General features: G+C 40.9%; 1 protein-coding gene across 1 annotated transcript; it reads left to right on the top strand.

The window, feature by feature from the left end:
* Positions 1 to 10821: 10821 nt before the first annotated feature.
* On the top strand, positions 10822 to 11511 carry LOC131760813 (interferon omega-1-like). Its single transcript, XM_059070922.2, is given in 1 exon segment — positions 10822 to 11511. A coding segment is annotated over 1 exon segment (690 nt).
* Positions 11512 to 15790: the final 4279 nt, after the last annotated feature.

Below are 15790 nucleotides of genomic sequence, written 5' to 3' on the forward strand. Positions count from 1 at the left end.
CACGACACACACCTGCTTCAACACGGAAATGATTCTCGCTGACTAACGAGACCACACTTCCACCTGTGCTGCCGTGTCAAAGACTCTCATTTCTGCTCTCGTCATGCCCTGAATTGAATCAATCTGTCAAATGTTTTCAGGAATATTAAGCAACATCATGTTCCAACTCTGCAGGCACTAGTTCCTTACAGATGATTTATTTTTATCTATTTAAAAACTTATTTATTTAACTATTTATAAAGTTTTAACTTATTTTTTGTTGGTATAATATTATGTGCACCTTTAAATTGTGGTTACGAGAAAAAACACGTTCTTTGTATTTAGTCTATTTATATTTTGCTTTGTGCATGAAATAAATTTTCACCATAGAAAACTTTTTATATTTGTTTATTCTTAAAAACGACACACCGAGCCTGAATGTGCAACCTGATTAAAGAATGGTGCGATCCATTTACATCATTGTGTAAATGATATGACACACTAGAGTCATTAGGATACTCTAGTGAGAAGTAAATATAAACTTCGTCTAAGCCAGGTTGTATGTTGCCCTCAGGATATAGTGGTGACCATAATGAATCCAATCCTGCTTTTCTGTCTCTTGGTTTTTGTAGGGAAAGGAACTTAAAAACAATAGTCAGTTAACTGAAAATTAAACATTAATTATGGTTAAACTAATGCTAACTAATATTAGAAATTAATACGTTAGGTTTAAGACTATAGTGAGAAGAAGGGCGGAAAGTGAAATTCTCTCAGAGAAAGGTGGATCAAGCCATGCGAGGATATAAAAACAAAAGTCATAGAAGCGCTCTACCCGTTCACTGGTAGGTATCTAACTGGAGATGTCCACTGGATATTGCACTTGGCAATTTACAAGTAATTCCATGAAGTGTAAAGCATGGGAACAGAAGAAGTGTTCAAATGGAAGAGAGAATACAATGAGAAAAGGACTTAAAGTTGAGTCCTCGGGGCTTCCCTGGTGGCGCAGTGGTTGAGAGTCCGCCTGCCGATGCAGGGCACACGGGTTCGTGACCCGGTCCGGGAGGATCCCACGTGCCTCGGAGCGGCTGGGCCCGTGAGCCATGGCCGCTGGGCCTGCGTGTCTGGAGCCTGTGCTCCGCAACGGGAGAGGCCACAACAGTGAGAGGCCCGCGTAACGAAGAAGAAAAAAAAAAAAAAAAAAAAAAGTTGAGTCCTATGACCTTAACCTTAAACAGGAGGGAAGAGAGCAGCAAAGGAAAGCGAGGTGGAATGGCCATATGTTAACAGGAGGGAAAGAGCAGCAAAGGAAAGCGAGGTGGAATGGCCATATGTTAACAGGACGAGAGAGAGAATGGTAAGAAGACCGTGTGTAAAAGGCTGAAACTGCTTAGAAGACTCAATGCATTCATTTAAATTGTAGACAGAAACTACCCCCTACCTGGGCAAAGAGACGGCATTGGCCACCTCAGTGAGAGCACGTTTGGGAGAATTAATCTCCAGAAACCACTGTGGAGAGGGTGAAAGGATGAATAAGAGAAGATAATGACAATATACAGAGAAAACAGGTTTGAGATATTTGCTATCTGAACTGGAGGAGAGACATAGGGTGGGACCTAGAGTAGAAGCTAGATCAGTTTACTCTCTGCATGGTTGTCCCTTTTTGAAACATCTTTGCCTCTGAAGAGATTACATAGATTTGATGTACTGACAACTCATATTCATGTTTAACAGTTTATTTACTCTACATCATGACATACGTAATTACAAGGAAAATTTATCATCATCTTGATTAATGTTATGTTGATTTTCAGTAAGCTGCTCTGTAGACTGAAGTCATCCACTACACGGGAAACAGATGGAACTGACTTTAGTGAGAGCTGATTTGGTGGAATAAATCAGCCGGAACCATACTGGAGTTGGTGGAGGGTTATAAGAGAAGACAGGAACTCCCACTGTCATTTTTTCCCCTGGAGAGTCATAGTCACTCTCATCATAGTCCGTTTTGCATTTGTTTTCCATTTACCTCAGTGCATCCAAAGCCAATGACAGCTTTCTAAGAAAGGTGAATGGAGAAAGAAAACAATGACGGATTGAAAATTATGGAAAACAGTGGTATGGACCCCTTTATGTTTCCACTTTTACCTCTCTGTTTTGGTTCGTATTTCAAAATGGGATAGAAAGTAATTCAGAAGCAGCAAGACAACCCTTGCCCAGAACAATACTGACTGAAAAAAGAACATGTAAAATTATGACTCTGAAACCAGCAGTGAAAAGAAGGAAACTTTTCTCTAGCATCACATGCCTTACATCTTCACCACCCTGCATCTTCACTGCGACATGGGAATGGTGAATCAAGAGGCTCAGTAAAAAGGTACTGAATGATCTAATGATGCTTATTAATCGCTTTAATATAAGGTTCTGATGGGAGGTTAATAGAAGCTTCTGATGTGAAGTCTGATGGAAAAAAGTGAGACTATTACTTGTTACTAATTATCTTGAGACATTACTATGAACTCTGTGCTAATGATACAATGGTGCACAAGATGTAGACAAGATGTTACTTGTCAAACGGGTCTAATAAATCCATTTTCAAGAAGACCAATCCAGAAGAACAAGGCAGCTTGGCTGACATGCAAAATAAAGAGGGCAGACACAGAGCCCAGGAGCAGAGGTGAAGCGCTGCTGTTAGCAAGAAAGCACCGTAGACATAAGTTTGAGTTTAATGAAAAGACTTTCGTCTTTGGAAACATTTGAATCCACTTATACTGAAACATCTGAGGTTTCTTAAGGCAAATTCAATGTAAACGAAGCAAAATGAAAGAATGATATAAATTACTGATGTCTTCTAGTCTAGAGCATACGTGAAGGGAAAAAAAGATAAAAAGTGTACAGGAACATTCCAAAAATGATAACTACTGAGTTCTGAATTTGAGAGACTTATATAGAAAGCCCCTCAAAGAAACTCACACAGACACACACCTCATTCAGGCTGCTAGAATCGCCAAGGTTTCTAATGCCCACTACCTGTGAGGGCCCTCCTTCTTGTTAGCTGCATCAGCATCTGACCCCTGGGCTGGGTTGGGATCTGCCTCAGAGCCATGGACTGGTTCACAGGAAGACCTGATGCTTCTGAGTCAAATGAGAAGGATTTCTCTGTTATGCCGACTGAAGGACATCTCCTCTGGGAGATGGCAGGTGGTGGCACGTTTCACAAGATGTCCCAGCTCACCTTCCACCTCTTCCACACACAGCGCTCCTGAAACACGACCCTCCTGCACAAACTCCCACTGGACTCTGTCGGCAGCTGGAAGACCTGGACACCAGTTTGGTACAGGTGATCGGGGAGGAAGACTGTCCTGGAAATGGAGGGCCCTACACTGGCCATGAACAACTTACTTCCAGGGAATCCCTCTCAATCTGAAGAGAAGAAATAGAGGAACTCTGACTCTGAGAAGTTGTCAGAGTAGAAATCATGAGATCGTTCTTCTCATCAAAAATTTGAAAGAGGGGCTTCCCTGGTGGCCACAACTACTGAGCCCACATGCCACAACTACTGAAGCCCGTGTGCCTAGAGCCTGTGTTCTGCAACAAGAGAAGCCACCACAATGAGAAGCCCGCGCACCGCAACAAAGAGTAGCCACCGCTCACCGCAACTAGAGAAAGCCCGCGCGCAGCAACCAAGAACCAATGCAGCCAAAAATAAAAATAAATATTAAGTAAATATATTTATTTAAAAAAAAAATTGAAAGACAATAAGTAAGGAAAGGGACCTGGAAATGATTCTCTGTACCTTATACACTAAGTCACATGTCCATATGTTCAGTCCCTTTCAGGACTCTTATTTCTGCTTTAGCCATGAAATGCATTGAGTTAAATTGTTCAAAATCATTGTTAAAAGGTATGTCTCTATGGGCATTACTCTTCAAGAGAGAGCTATACTGATACTGTGAATTTATCCACAGACTGGGGGAGCTTTTGGTTTCTGGTTCAACATGTAACCCACCTGGAAGTCATCATTCTTGTCCTCACAACAACAAAGTGCAGAATGTATTGAAAACAACAACTCTTCTTAAATCCATCAAAAATTGAGGTCACAGGGCAAAGCACTCCCTGATAGCTTGAGAGAAAGGAGGATTCAGAGAATCCCAGGTTACCTGGGGCAGAAGGCTGCAGGTGGAACGAGTGTTGGTAGGAACACTTAAAACTGTAATTGAAGAATTGCTGGAGGATCCTAGTGGATGAGCTTGAGAGTTCAAAACTCCAGGGGTCCAGAATTAGTGGAGCCCCACACTTTTGTGAGTTTTACCTGTAGGAATCCCACCAGGTTCTCACTGGGAAAATCAGAGAAATATCTCCTGCTTTTTTGTAGCAGAAGGAGAGAAAAGCAGTCATCTTGAAATACTCTGAGTAGTGTGTTCTCTTTAACAAAGGTCTGCCCTCAAGGGAAACTCTGTTACCAGAGCCTAATCCACCTGGGGGAAGGGAAATACCTTTAACTCCAAATCCTTCTAATTTCCTTGCCTCACCAAATAGGGTGGTAAAAATCTGAGAAACACTTGTGAAGGTCACAGCCCAGGGCCACAGACTCACCAAAACCTGATACATAATCATGAGATTATAGAGCGCTCCCCCTCCCCAATACTTACCATCACAGTCAACAGGGTTCCTGTATAACAGGGGATTACAACTGAAGAGAACTGCAGGGTCAGTCTTTATTTAAGAAGAAGACTCTAGGGAAACCCAAAGACAACAGGGGAGAGAAAAGCATGGACACAGAGGAAATTTTAGCCTCTAACACCTACAGCTATGGCAAACCATAAACACAGTCCAAATCCTAGCGAGAAAAGTGTAAATCCTCACCCTAAAGGCCAATGTACTTCAGTTCATTTTACCCGGTACATCATGTTCAACTTTCAACAGAAACTTTCAAGTCATACTGAAAGATTTGAAACACAGTTGGAAGAGACAGAGCAAGCATTAGAACTAGAGCCAGTAATAGTAGAGATTTTGGAATTTTCAGACCAGGAGTTTAAAATATCAGTAATTAATGTGCTAAGGTCTGTAATGTATTCAGATATTCATTCATCTACTTTATCTCAGTAATACTATTTATGGTATTTAAAATTGTTTTGTTCATATAGTATCGTGTTCAACTTTATAATATATACAATAATAAGAACATATGTTCACCTTTATCTTTTTTTTTTGATATGTATTTATTTTCTTTGTCTGTGCCGGGTCTTAGTTGCGGCACGCAGGATCTTCATTTCCACATGTGGGAAACTTTGTTGCAGCATGCGGACTTCCTAGTTGCAGCATGTGCACTCTTAGTTGCAGCATGCACGTGGGATCTAGTTCCCTGACCAGGGATAGAACACAGGCCTCCTGCCCTGGGAATGTGGAGTCTTACCCACTGGACCACTGGGGAAGTCCCTGTTCACCTTTATCTTATATCAAATTATTTTTCGTTTAATTTATGAAATAATTCCTCAGAAGACATCTTGGTTGTCTATTCTTGCAAAAAGAAATAGCTAAATTTGCAACCCATATTGAAAAATGGATGATGAATTCAAGCCACTCATTCGTTTTCCCAATTGGTTATATTTTAAAGTGGCATATTTCTCTGTCAGATTTGGTGATAGTTCTGAGAATACAGAGGTCAAAAAAAGCAAATACAAAGCCTGTTTTCTTGGAGCTTTCAGTCTGGAAAAGAAAGATATAGAAACAGTAATCACACTTAATGAATTTCATTTATGTTTCATGTTACAATGAGAAATAGAGGACAAGGGATTCTCTCACCAGAAGCTTGAGTGAGGCCTATCAAGAAGGGGAAAAGCAGATGTAGTCTACAAAGTGTCTGACAAACATCTAAAACCAGTTCCCATTCGTAGATGCATACGTGGTTCTGGAATCTGCAACAATGTACATCCTGGAGATATTACTGTGCAAATCAGGGTATGGTAATGTATGTCATGTCATTCCTTAAGAGAAGGGTGTAGAATGAGGTGACCTGATGCTTATGAGGGAGGACCTTCAACTTTTAAGGCTGAGAAAGAGAAGGGAAGCCTGCAAAGGGCACAGAGATGGAGTGGCTAATGCAATTAGGAGTGAACCAGGGAAAAAGGATCTTCAGAAAGCATTGAAGAAGAAAGCAAAGGTTTTGAGAACTGCACAAGATGAAACTTAATTATTTATAATATATCATAAAGAATTCTACCAGGACATAAGTGAGATCCTGAGGAAACCACCTAACTTCCCTGAACCTCAGTTTCCTCAAATATAAAGTAAGGTAAAAGTATTCTTACAGTTGTTATTGTGAGTATTAAATGAACCACCAAATATGAAAGCACTTAGCAGAGTATCTTGCACTTAGTGAGGGCTTAACGCAGCACACATAGGTCCCTGGGCAACATGACTGGAGAAGGGGCACAGGAATCCATGGTCCCCTGGAGCTGTGACAGGCAATCTCAGTGCAGTGCCAGCTTGAAGCATCTGGATCCTGTGAGCACACAGGGCGTAAGGGTGTGAAGGTGGCCACGACTCCACCCTCTCCGCCTGCCAAGCACTGCAGATCCAGACTGTCCAGCCTCTCAGAGAAACACAGTAAATAGAGGGAACCCTGCCCAACACTGAACTGGTAGAGAATCCGGGAGCTGATCTGTACCTCTATTTGGACACTTCCATGTGCTGATCGTACTAGGAGGAACTTACCTTGTTCAGGATCTCATTTGCTCCAAAAGCCCAAAGTACAGAAAACATGGAGTGGAAAGTCAGCAGCAAAGATGTTTAAAGCATTCACTGGAACAGCAGCAGGTCCTCAGGACATGGAACAATACAGATGAGCTGCACTGAGGCAAGTATTTCTCCTTTTCAGAGAATGAAAAGATGAAGTGGATGCTGAGAGCACAGGGTTATTGCAAAAATGCCTGGCCACTAGCAGTGTCCCCAGCATGGGTGACACTGATACCACAGCATCCTGTGGAGTCTTGGAAAGGACATAGGTTACTCATGGCCAGCTGCAAACTTGTTTCCTCCTTAGGACCCAGCAAGTTATCACAGAGCAGGGAAAGATATTCCTGGGGACAATGCAATCCAAGGACCTCTTGAAATGAATCCTGATATAGCCTCTTTGAAAAACAACAACAAAAAATAAAATAAAACAATACTTAACTAGAAGGGACAGAGGCAGGGATTTTAATACATTCAGCAACCAGTGGGGTAGAGGCTTCCCAGTAGGATGTACATCAATAATGTGCATACTTATTACAATTTCTAAAAGAAACAAAGATTTTTGTGAAAAATCATTTAACTTAGGCATTGTGCAAAGAGGACATTCATGAATCAACTATCTTTCTTCTCCTTCCAGCTGGTGTAAACTGCATTGAGTAGGTACATTTAAAGATTTGGAAACATTCCTGAGAATTAGGGTCCAAAAAATAAGCAAATAACACTTCTATATTACTGTTAAAATTTCATTTTATTAATTAATGCTGTTTTTAATAATATTTTTATTCCTACCCTACAGTTTTGTTTTATGATTTTTAATAGGCTGAGGCTAGAAAAATAAATAAAAACAAATATACAAGGCAGTGTAGCTGACTTTGGAGATCAATCAAGACTCTCCCTGCTAAGGAGCCCTTTAAAAACATTCACTGCTTCTGTCTAGGAAGCGCATATGCTCTTCCGTCTTGGTCATACCTAAGGTCTCCTCAGTACCCACATCTGAACCAATGCCTGGAACAAAAAAGAGAAGAGCTTCTTCACTGGATTCTATCAGTAGACAACAGGATGTCCCATCTGAGCTGGAGTTGAGAAATGGATGTGTCTTCATTGACAATGAGAACAGGAGGCTGACCTAAAGTGGTCTCCTGGGAAGAGTGAGGTCCTGAAGGAGAAAAGTCAGAGCTCATATGGCTGGAGATTCTTAGGTGCTTTTTCTTCATTCTTAAAGTCACAAGAAAACTCAAAAGTTAATCACTCATAAAATCTTAGACATTTTACAATTGGCAAAAAAATCTACTCCCTTCCAACCATTTAATAGGGATTTTGTGTATTTTTCCTCAGAATTTAGAATTCCTCTCAGTTAACTCAGACCACACCCTATGTTGCCCTACAAAACAACAGACAGCAATCCTTTGGCATCTGAAGCAGAATCAAGGATCCTTTGTCATCTCACTCTCCTCCCTTACTGATTTCATGCAATGGCCTCTCGTTGGTCCCTAAATCCCACCTCCATTTTTATCCTTCTCTTTACTGGGCTCTTCCAGACAAGTCATTAAAAGACTCTCCCTAAGGTTTGCACTTGGATCTTTGGTACATTTGAAAGAGTTCATCCATCCAGATTTACATTTCATCCCACATAAGTGAATGGAATCCAAATAGGGTTATTGAGAAGATTGAGTTAATATTTTAAGAAACTTAGAAAGTGACTAGTCCATAATCATGCAGTACAATTCACTTATTATTTTTTAATATCATGATCACCATATCTAGATTAAGATCAGGAACTTTTGGAATCATCTAATTCCCTTCCTTTAATTCTAGTTTTCTCAAAGCACTCTTCTCATTGCCTGAGTGGATTTATCACCTAGACAGATGCTCAGCAAGATCATGATCTCCACGATCCTTCCAGAGATGGTTAGTGTTCTCACAACTGGGGTTCCAGTTGTCAGTCTCTTGTGAGTGTGACTTCTTCCCTCTCTCCTCAGAACTGATCACATGTGGATTAAATGAAAGAAAAATCAGGCGGCTGGTCTTGCAAAGCTGAAGGCAGTCAATTGACCCAAGACTTGGTCTTCTTTGAGCTTCTGGCAGAAGTAGCCATGTTCCTGCCTGTTATTCATATTGGCCTCATCCTTCCCCTCTGCCATAGCCTCATCCCCAGCTGTGCTGCACTGAAGTTTCCTAAGTTAGAATACACCATTTTGTCAGCAGAAAATCACTTTCCTCCTTTCACTTTTGTGACAATCAGACTTACATTTGTTTTCTTTTTGCCCACAAAGCAACTCTCAAATTTTACTTTCTAGAGAAAGTTGCAATGAGAAACAAAATATCTGAAGTTTGAAAATGATAGAAACTGGAGCCCCTTTGCCTTTCTTTACTTTCCTTTATTGTTCTTACCTCATCATGAATTAGAACTAACTAAATGCAGGAGCAGCAAGACAAATCTTGTCCAATTAGCCACTAATGGAAAAGAAGTTACAAAATTTTAGATGAAAAATTACACACAAATAAAGGAAGGAAGGTTATTTCTCCCCAACATAATAGCCTGGGCCTCACTGCCCTGCATTCTCAGAGGGAGACAGAGGGGAACAGAGAAGCCCAGTGGCATCAACTGATTGAACAACTGAAGGTCACTGGTTTCTGTGACATAAGCATCTAATGAGAGAAAACTTCATCATTGAATCTCCTGTCCCCAGCTCAGAAACTTTGAGCATCACAAGTGTTCAACAGTTTAAGTAAAAGCATTCAATAATAAAATTCATACCTGGCAAAATAACAATTATGTGTCTGCTCAAGGTGAAGTAATTAGAAATGGATAATTCTTCTACCTGCTTAGAGGAAACACACTTTTGCTCTCAGCATCTGAGGGCTGCTGACATTTTTGATACCTGGGGACATGTGTCAGGAGAAGAGAAGGTCACCATTGAGGACTAGGGTCCTTTACACAAACACTCTAGGGTCAAGGGTGAGGGTCCTGGAAGATGAATTATTTTCCCAACAAATAAACAAGCCCCTCCACAGCAAAGAGATTTTACAGTCCTCGGGATGTGGTGAGCCTGCCCTCAGGGTGGGAGTCCAGGAGGTTAGGAAGGGGACTCTGTCACTCTAGAGGAGTGAGTGTGACTAGAAGTGATCTCTCCCTTGTGAGTGAGGTGCTGCTGGGGAAATACAATTCTCTTGGAGTTAGGATCTCCACACCCATAATCTCTGAAAAGGGCCAGGATTCCTGGTGGGGGTATTGGCCCAGCCTGTGGAGGACTATAGGTCACCAGTAAGAAAATGGTGGAAAGAAAGGGTGATGTCTGTAATAGTCCTCACCTTGTGGTCCCCTGCAGCATAACCACATGCACCTGCACGAATGCATTCTAGAAGGAAGAGAAACATCAGACAAGCTTATTCACTTATAATCATCAGCTTCTGCTGTGAATCAAACAGTAAATAAGCTTTTTTTTTTTGTTTCAAAAAGCTTAGTTGGGGCTTCCTTGGTGGCGCAGTGGTTGGGAGTCTGCCTGCCGATGCAGGGCACACGGGTTCGTGCCCTGGTCTGGGAAGATCCCACATGCCGCGGAGCGGCTGGGCCCGTGAGCCATGGCCACTGAGCCAGCGCGTCCGGAGCCTGTGCTCTGCAGCGGGAGAGGCCACAACGGTGAGAGGCCCACATACCGCAAGAGGAAAAAATAAATAAAAAGCTTAGTTTCCAGAGGTGGTCTGGTAAATCCCTAAGCAACTACAGAAACCATAAGGACTGAGGAAGCCTGCCTTCCGATGTAAAGTAAGAGGGTAAAAATGGAGCCTAAGATCAAGGTTAAAAATTTGTTCCTGGAACAGAGAAGAGCAATATTTATGCATGAAAAGGAGACAGAGAGAGAGACAGAGAGAGAGACAGAGAGAGAGAGGGAGGGAGGATATATTTACACACCTACATCACTTCTGACTTTAAGACAAAGATATTTCTTATTTGATGGATAAATACCCATTTAGATGGACATATCTGAAGTTTACTGGGAAAATTAAACTTCTATTTCAAAATGAATGTTTTAGAGTAAGGACATCGTCTTAGATCATATGGAGAATACATAAATGAAACCAAAAACAGTGTAGAGAAATGTTCCTCGTTTAATGGCCTTACTTAGAAAGAATGTCGTCAGAGAACCTACCTGCAAGGTTCCCCCAGACGCCCATCTCAGCCAGGCCAGCAGCAGCCTCATTTGCCCCATGGCCTTCGTGCTCTCTCTACTGACCGCCCTGGTGATGTTCAGCTACGGCCCTGGTGGATCTCTGGGCTGCGACCTGTCTCAGAACCACATGCTGGTTAGCAGGAAGGACTTCATGCTCCTGAGCCAGATGAGGAGAATCTCCCCTCGCTTCTGTCTGAAGGACAGAAAAGACTTCAGTTTCCCCCACGACATGGTGGATGGCAGCCAGCTCCTGAAGGCCCAGGCCACCTCTGTCCTCCACGAGATGCTCCAGCAGATCTTCCGCCTCTTCCACACAGAGCGCTCCTCTGCCGCCTGGGATACCTCCCTCCTGGACAAACTCCATACTGGACTCCATCGGCAGCTGGAGGACCTGGACACCTGATTGGTGCAGGCAATGAGAGAGGAAGAATCTGCCTTGGGAATGGTGGGCCCTACACTGGCCGTGAGGAGGTACTTCCAGGGAATCCATCTCTACCTTGAAGAGAAGAAATACAGTGATTGTGCCTGGAAAATTGTCAGCTTGGGAATCATGAGATCCTTCTCTTCATCAACCAACTTGCAAGAAAGGTTAAGAATTAAGGATGGAGGGACTTCCCTGGTGGTCCAGTGATAAAGAATCCGCTTTCCAGTGCAGGGGACATGGGTTCAATCCCTGGTCAGGGAACTAAGATCCCACATGCTGTAAGGCAACTAAGCCCGTGTGCCACAACTACTGAGCTCGTGCGTCTCAACTAGAGAGCCTGCATGCTGCAAACTACAGAGTCTGTGCACTCTGGAACCAATGCGCCACAATTGCAGAGCCCATGTACCCTGGAGCCTGCATGTCACAACTAGAGAGTGAAAATCCACCTGCCACAACTAGAGAGAAGCCTGCGCACAGCAACAAAAGATCCTGCATGCCTCCATGAAGATCCCGCATGCTGCAACTAAGACCCGATGCAGCCAAAAATAAATTAAATAATAAATCTTAAAAAAAGAGAGAATTATGGAGGGTGACCTGGGGTCACTTTGAAATGATTCTCATTGGCTGAGATGCCGTATCACCCGTGTACATATGTCTTTGATCACTTCAGAAGGTTCTCATTTCTGCTTTAGCCACAAAATTTATTGAATTAATTAAGCAAATTTTTTGTCAGTAGTATTAAGCAAGGATATGTTAAAAAGTTCAGCTCCAGGGTCATTAGTCCCTAAGGGATGACTGCCCTGATGTTATTTATTTATTGTTTATTTATTTAGGTTTATTCTTGTATCTTATCATATTTATATTTATATTTTTATATAAAAGATATTTGTCTTTACATTGTATTAAGATTTAGAAAATATGTTCACCTTTCCATTTTATTAAATTTGTATTTTTTATTTATTAAATTCTTACCAAAGAAAACTCCTGAGTCTGCTTATTCTTTACACCTAAATCCAATACCTGGTTTCCTAAAAAAAAATGAGCAATGGATCGTAATACTTAGCTACTCATTCATTCATTCAGTTCATGTCATATATATTAATCAAGTATCAAAGTGGCAGATTGTGGAATTGTCTTTAAGAAACACAGGTGAATAAACCTAATATGGTAGCTTCTGTGTTGAAACTTTCGGTCATAGAGAAAGAGACATAAAAATAATATAGGGCTTCCCTGGTGGCGCAGTGGTTGGGAGTCCGCCTGCCGATGCAGGGCACACGAATTCATGCCCCGGTCTGGGAAGATCCCACGTGCCGCGGAGCGGCTGGGCCCGTGAGCCATGGCTGCTGAGCCTGCGCGTCCGGAGCCTGTGCTCCGCAACAGGAGAGGCCACAGCAGTGAGAGGCCCAAGTACCGCAAAAAAAAAAAAATAATAATAATAATATAAATATATTTTTTACAATTTTCAATTATATTAAAAAATACAAAAAAATGTAAGGGGAAATTATGTTCTCACATCAGAAGACTTAGATACAGATAATTTTTAGGGGAAAAAAGATAGATATCCTTTCTATGGTGCCTGGGAGGTATGTAATTGTAGAAGCCTTTACTGGTTATTGGGCAAGTGTGTCTACAATAAACAACAAATGCCATGGGTGCAAGTATTAAATTGAAATTCTTTACTGTGTATCTGGTAGTGAGCACATGGGGATGGATGTAGTCACTTATAAATAGAATGGACAACGAGAAGAGGACCTAAACCTAATCCTGCAGACCCTCAGCATTAAAGGTCAAGCAGAGGAGAGTCTGCAACAGGCACTGAGGCAGAGTGGCAGTGCAGTTAGAAGGACACAGGGATGAATAGGGGAGAGAAAACTGAAGGGAAGAAGTGTGTTTAAGAGACAGAGCGGTGCTTACAGGGCAGGTGAGGACTGAACTGTCCCAGTGGACCTGAAAACAGATGCCACCGGTGACTTTAGCAGGATCTGGTTTAGTAGAATTAATGGGGCAGAAACCACAAGGGAGTAAGTGAAGAAGAAGCATAAGAAGGGGATTTAGGGGTACTGTGTACAGACTATTTGGGGAAATTTTTGTGAGTGGAGGAGAGAAATAAGGTGGTACTTTGAGGAAAGTGTGGCTTAATATCTCTGTGTATTTTTTTCTGATTTTGCAATATGTTTTCACAATATGTTTTCTGAGAATTATTTTTGAAGAATGTATGAAATGGCGGAAAATATGAACATTTAAAATATTTGATTTATTTTAAGTCATTATTTGGCTACGGTAGTAGTTTATCATTGTTGTAAATAATATTACTTTGTAGTAGACTTGTCAGAGTGGAAATCAAGAGCTATTTGTCTTCATCATTAATCTTGTTTTTAAAAAATTAGCAAAAATATACTTGACTTTGGATTTGGCAATGACTTTTTAGATGCACCAAAGACACGATCTATGAAATAAAAATTGATTAAGCTGGACTTCATTAATATTAAAACTTCTGCTCTGTGAAAGACACTGTCAGGAGAATAAGACAAGCCACAGCCTCATAAAGACTCATATCTTATAAAAGACTATTATCCAAAATGCATAAAAACTCTTAAAACTTAACAAGAAGAAAACCAAAACACCAGTTAAAAATGGGCAAAATATCCAGACACTTCACCAAAGATGATATGTGGATGGAAAATAAGCATATAACTGTTGCTCAACATCATAAATCTTAAGGGAAATGCAAATTAGAACAATGAGATAGCGCTACACTTCTATTAGAAGGGCTAAAACCCAGAACACTGACAACACCAAATGCTGGTGAGGATGGGTAGCAAGAGGACCATTCATTGTTGGTGGGAATACCAAATGGTACAGCCTCTTTGGAAGACAGTTTGGCAGTTTCTGACAAAGCCAAACATACTCTTACCATATAATCTAGCAATTGTGCTCCTTGGGACTTACCCAAATGAGTGGAAAATTTAGGTCCACCCAAAATCCTGCACACAGATATTTCTAACAGCTTTATTCATAATTGCTAAAACTTGGAAACACCCAAGATGTCCTCCTGTAGGCGAATGGATCAATAAATTGTGAGACATCCAGACAATGAAATATTATTCAGCACTAAAAGATATGAGCTATCAAACCATGAAAAAGATATGAAGGGACCTTAAATAAATATTACTAAGTGAAAGATACCAATCCGAAAAGGATACATACTAAATGATTCAACAATATGTCATTCTAGAAAAGGGCAAACCTGTGAAGACAGTGGCTGCCAAGGCTTGGGGTGCGGGCCGAGGATGAGCAGGTGGACCACATTTTTGCTATGATACCATAATGGCGGATACATGTCATGATGCATTGTCAAAGCCCATGAAATGTACAACACACAGAGTGAACCGTAATGAAAACTATGCCTTTAGGTATTTTCCTTTTTAAAAACAGGTAAGGAAAGAGTCCAGAACTTTCACTAAAAAAAACAAAAGTTTACTCCCTTCAAAGACTGCTTTCAGTGTGAAATACACTGCCTTAAATTTGATAGATGATTTTTTAGTATTATCACAACTGTACATGAAAAAAATAAATCCAGACTAAAGGAATAATTCTTTTGATAAGCATGCTACATTTATTTACTTACTCTTTGATTTATGCATTGATTGTCTCAATCCATCTATACAGTCATTTTGTGGTATTTAAAATATTTCTATAAAACAACATGCTTACTTTTACATGCTTAACAACATGTTCATCTTACGTTAATTCTTTTTACCTATTAAATTTTTCTAGAAGCAAAATTTTCTTTTGAACGTTTGTAATGAAAACCCAATCAGTCTAGGTTTTTAAGACAGAAGGTGAAGATTAGAATGACAAACACTTCATTCATTTTAAGATGTAAAAGAGAGCATCCACATGCCAGTTTGTGTGCTTGTCCTCAGGAAACAGAGGTGAGGAAGCAAAGATAAATCCTGCTTTCTTGTACCTTATACATTTACATAAAATTTACATGCAAAGAAATGATATTTACTCATTTCATGTTGATGACCTTCTGGATTGTTTGCAGTTTTCAGCTACTATGAACATAACTGTCATGGATATTCTTGTAAAAAAGATCTCTTGGTAGGCATGTTTTCATTCTCACAGGTAAATGCCAAGAAGCGGAATATCTGAGATATATGTGTAACTTTTCAATAAAGTTTTCCAAAGAGATTATAACTTTTTACATTCCAGCAGAAAACGAATGCCACTTCCTCTACATCCTTGTTAAATATTGTCAGTCTTTTAAATTTAGGCATCTGGCTAGTGTAATATGGTATCTCATTGTGGTTTTCATTTGCATTTCCCAGTGGCCAATGATGTTCAATACACTTTCATAGCCATTCATGAGTTTTGTTTGTTTGTTTTGTTTTGTTTTGCCGTACGCGGGCCTCTCACTGTTGTGGCCTCTCCCTTTGCAGAGCACAGGCTCCGGGCACGTAGGCTCAGCGGCCATGGCTCA

The sequence above is a fragment of the Kogia breviceps genome, chromosome 8 (assembly GCF_026419965.1).
Source record: "Kogia breviceps isolate mKogBre1 chromosome 8, mKogBre1 haplotype 1, whole genome shotgun sequence".
In the NCBI taxonomy this organism is placed as follows: domain Eukaryota; kingdom Metazoa; phylum Chordata; class Mammalia; order Artiodactyla; family Physeteridae; genus Kogia; species Kogia breviceps.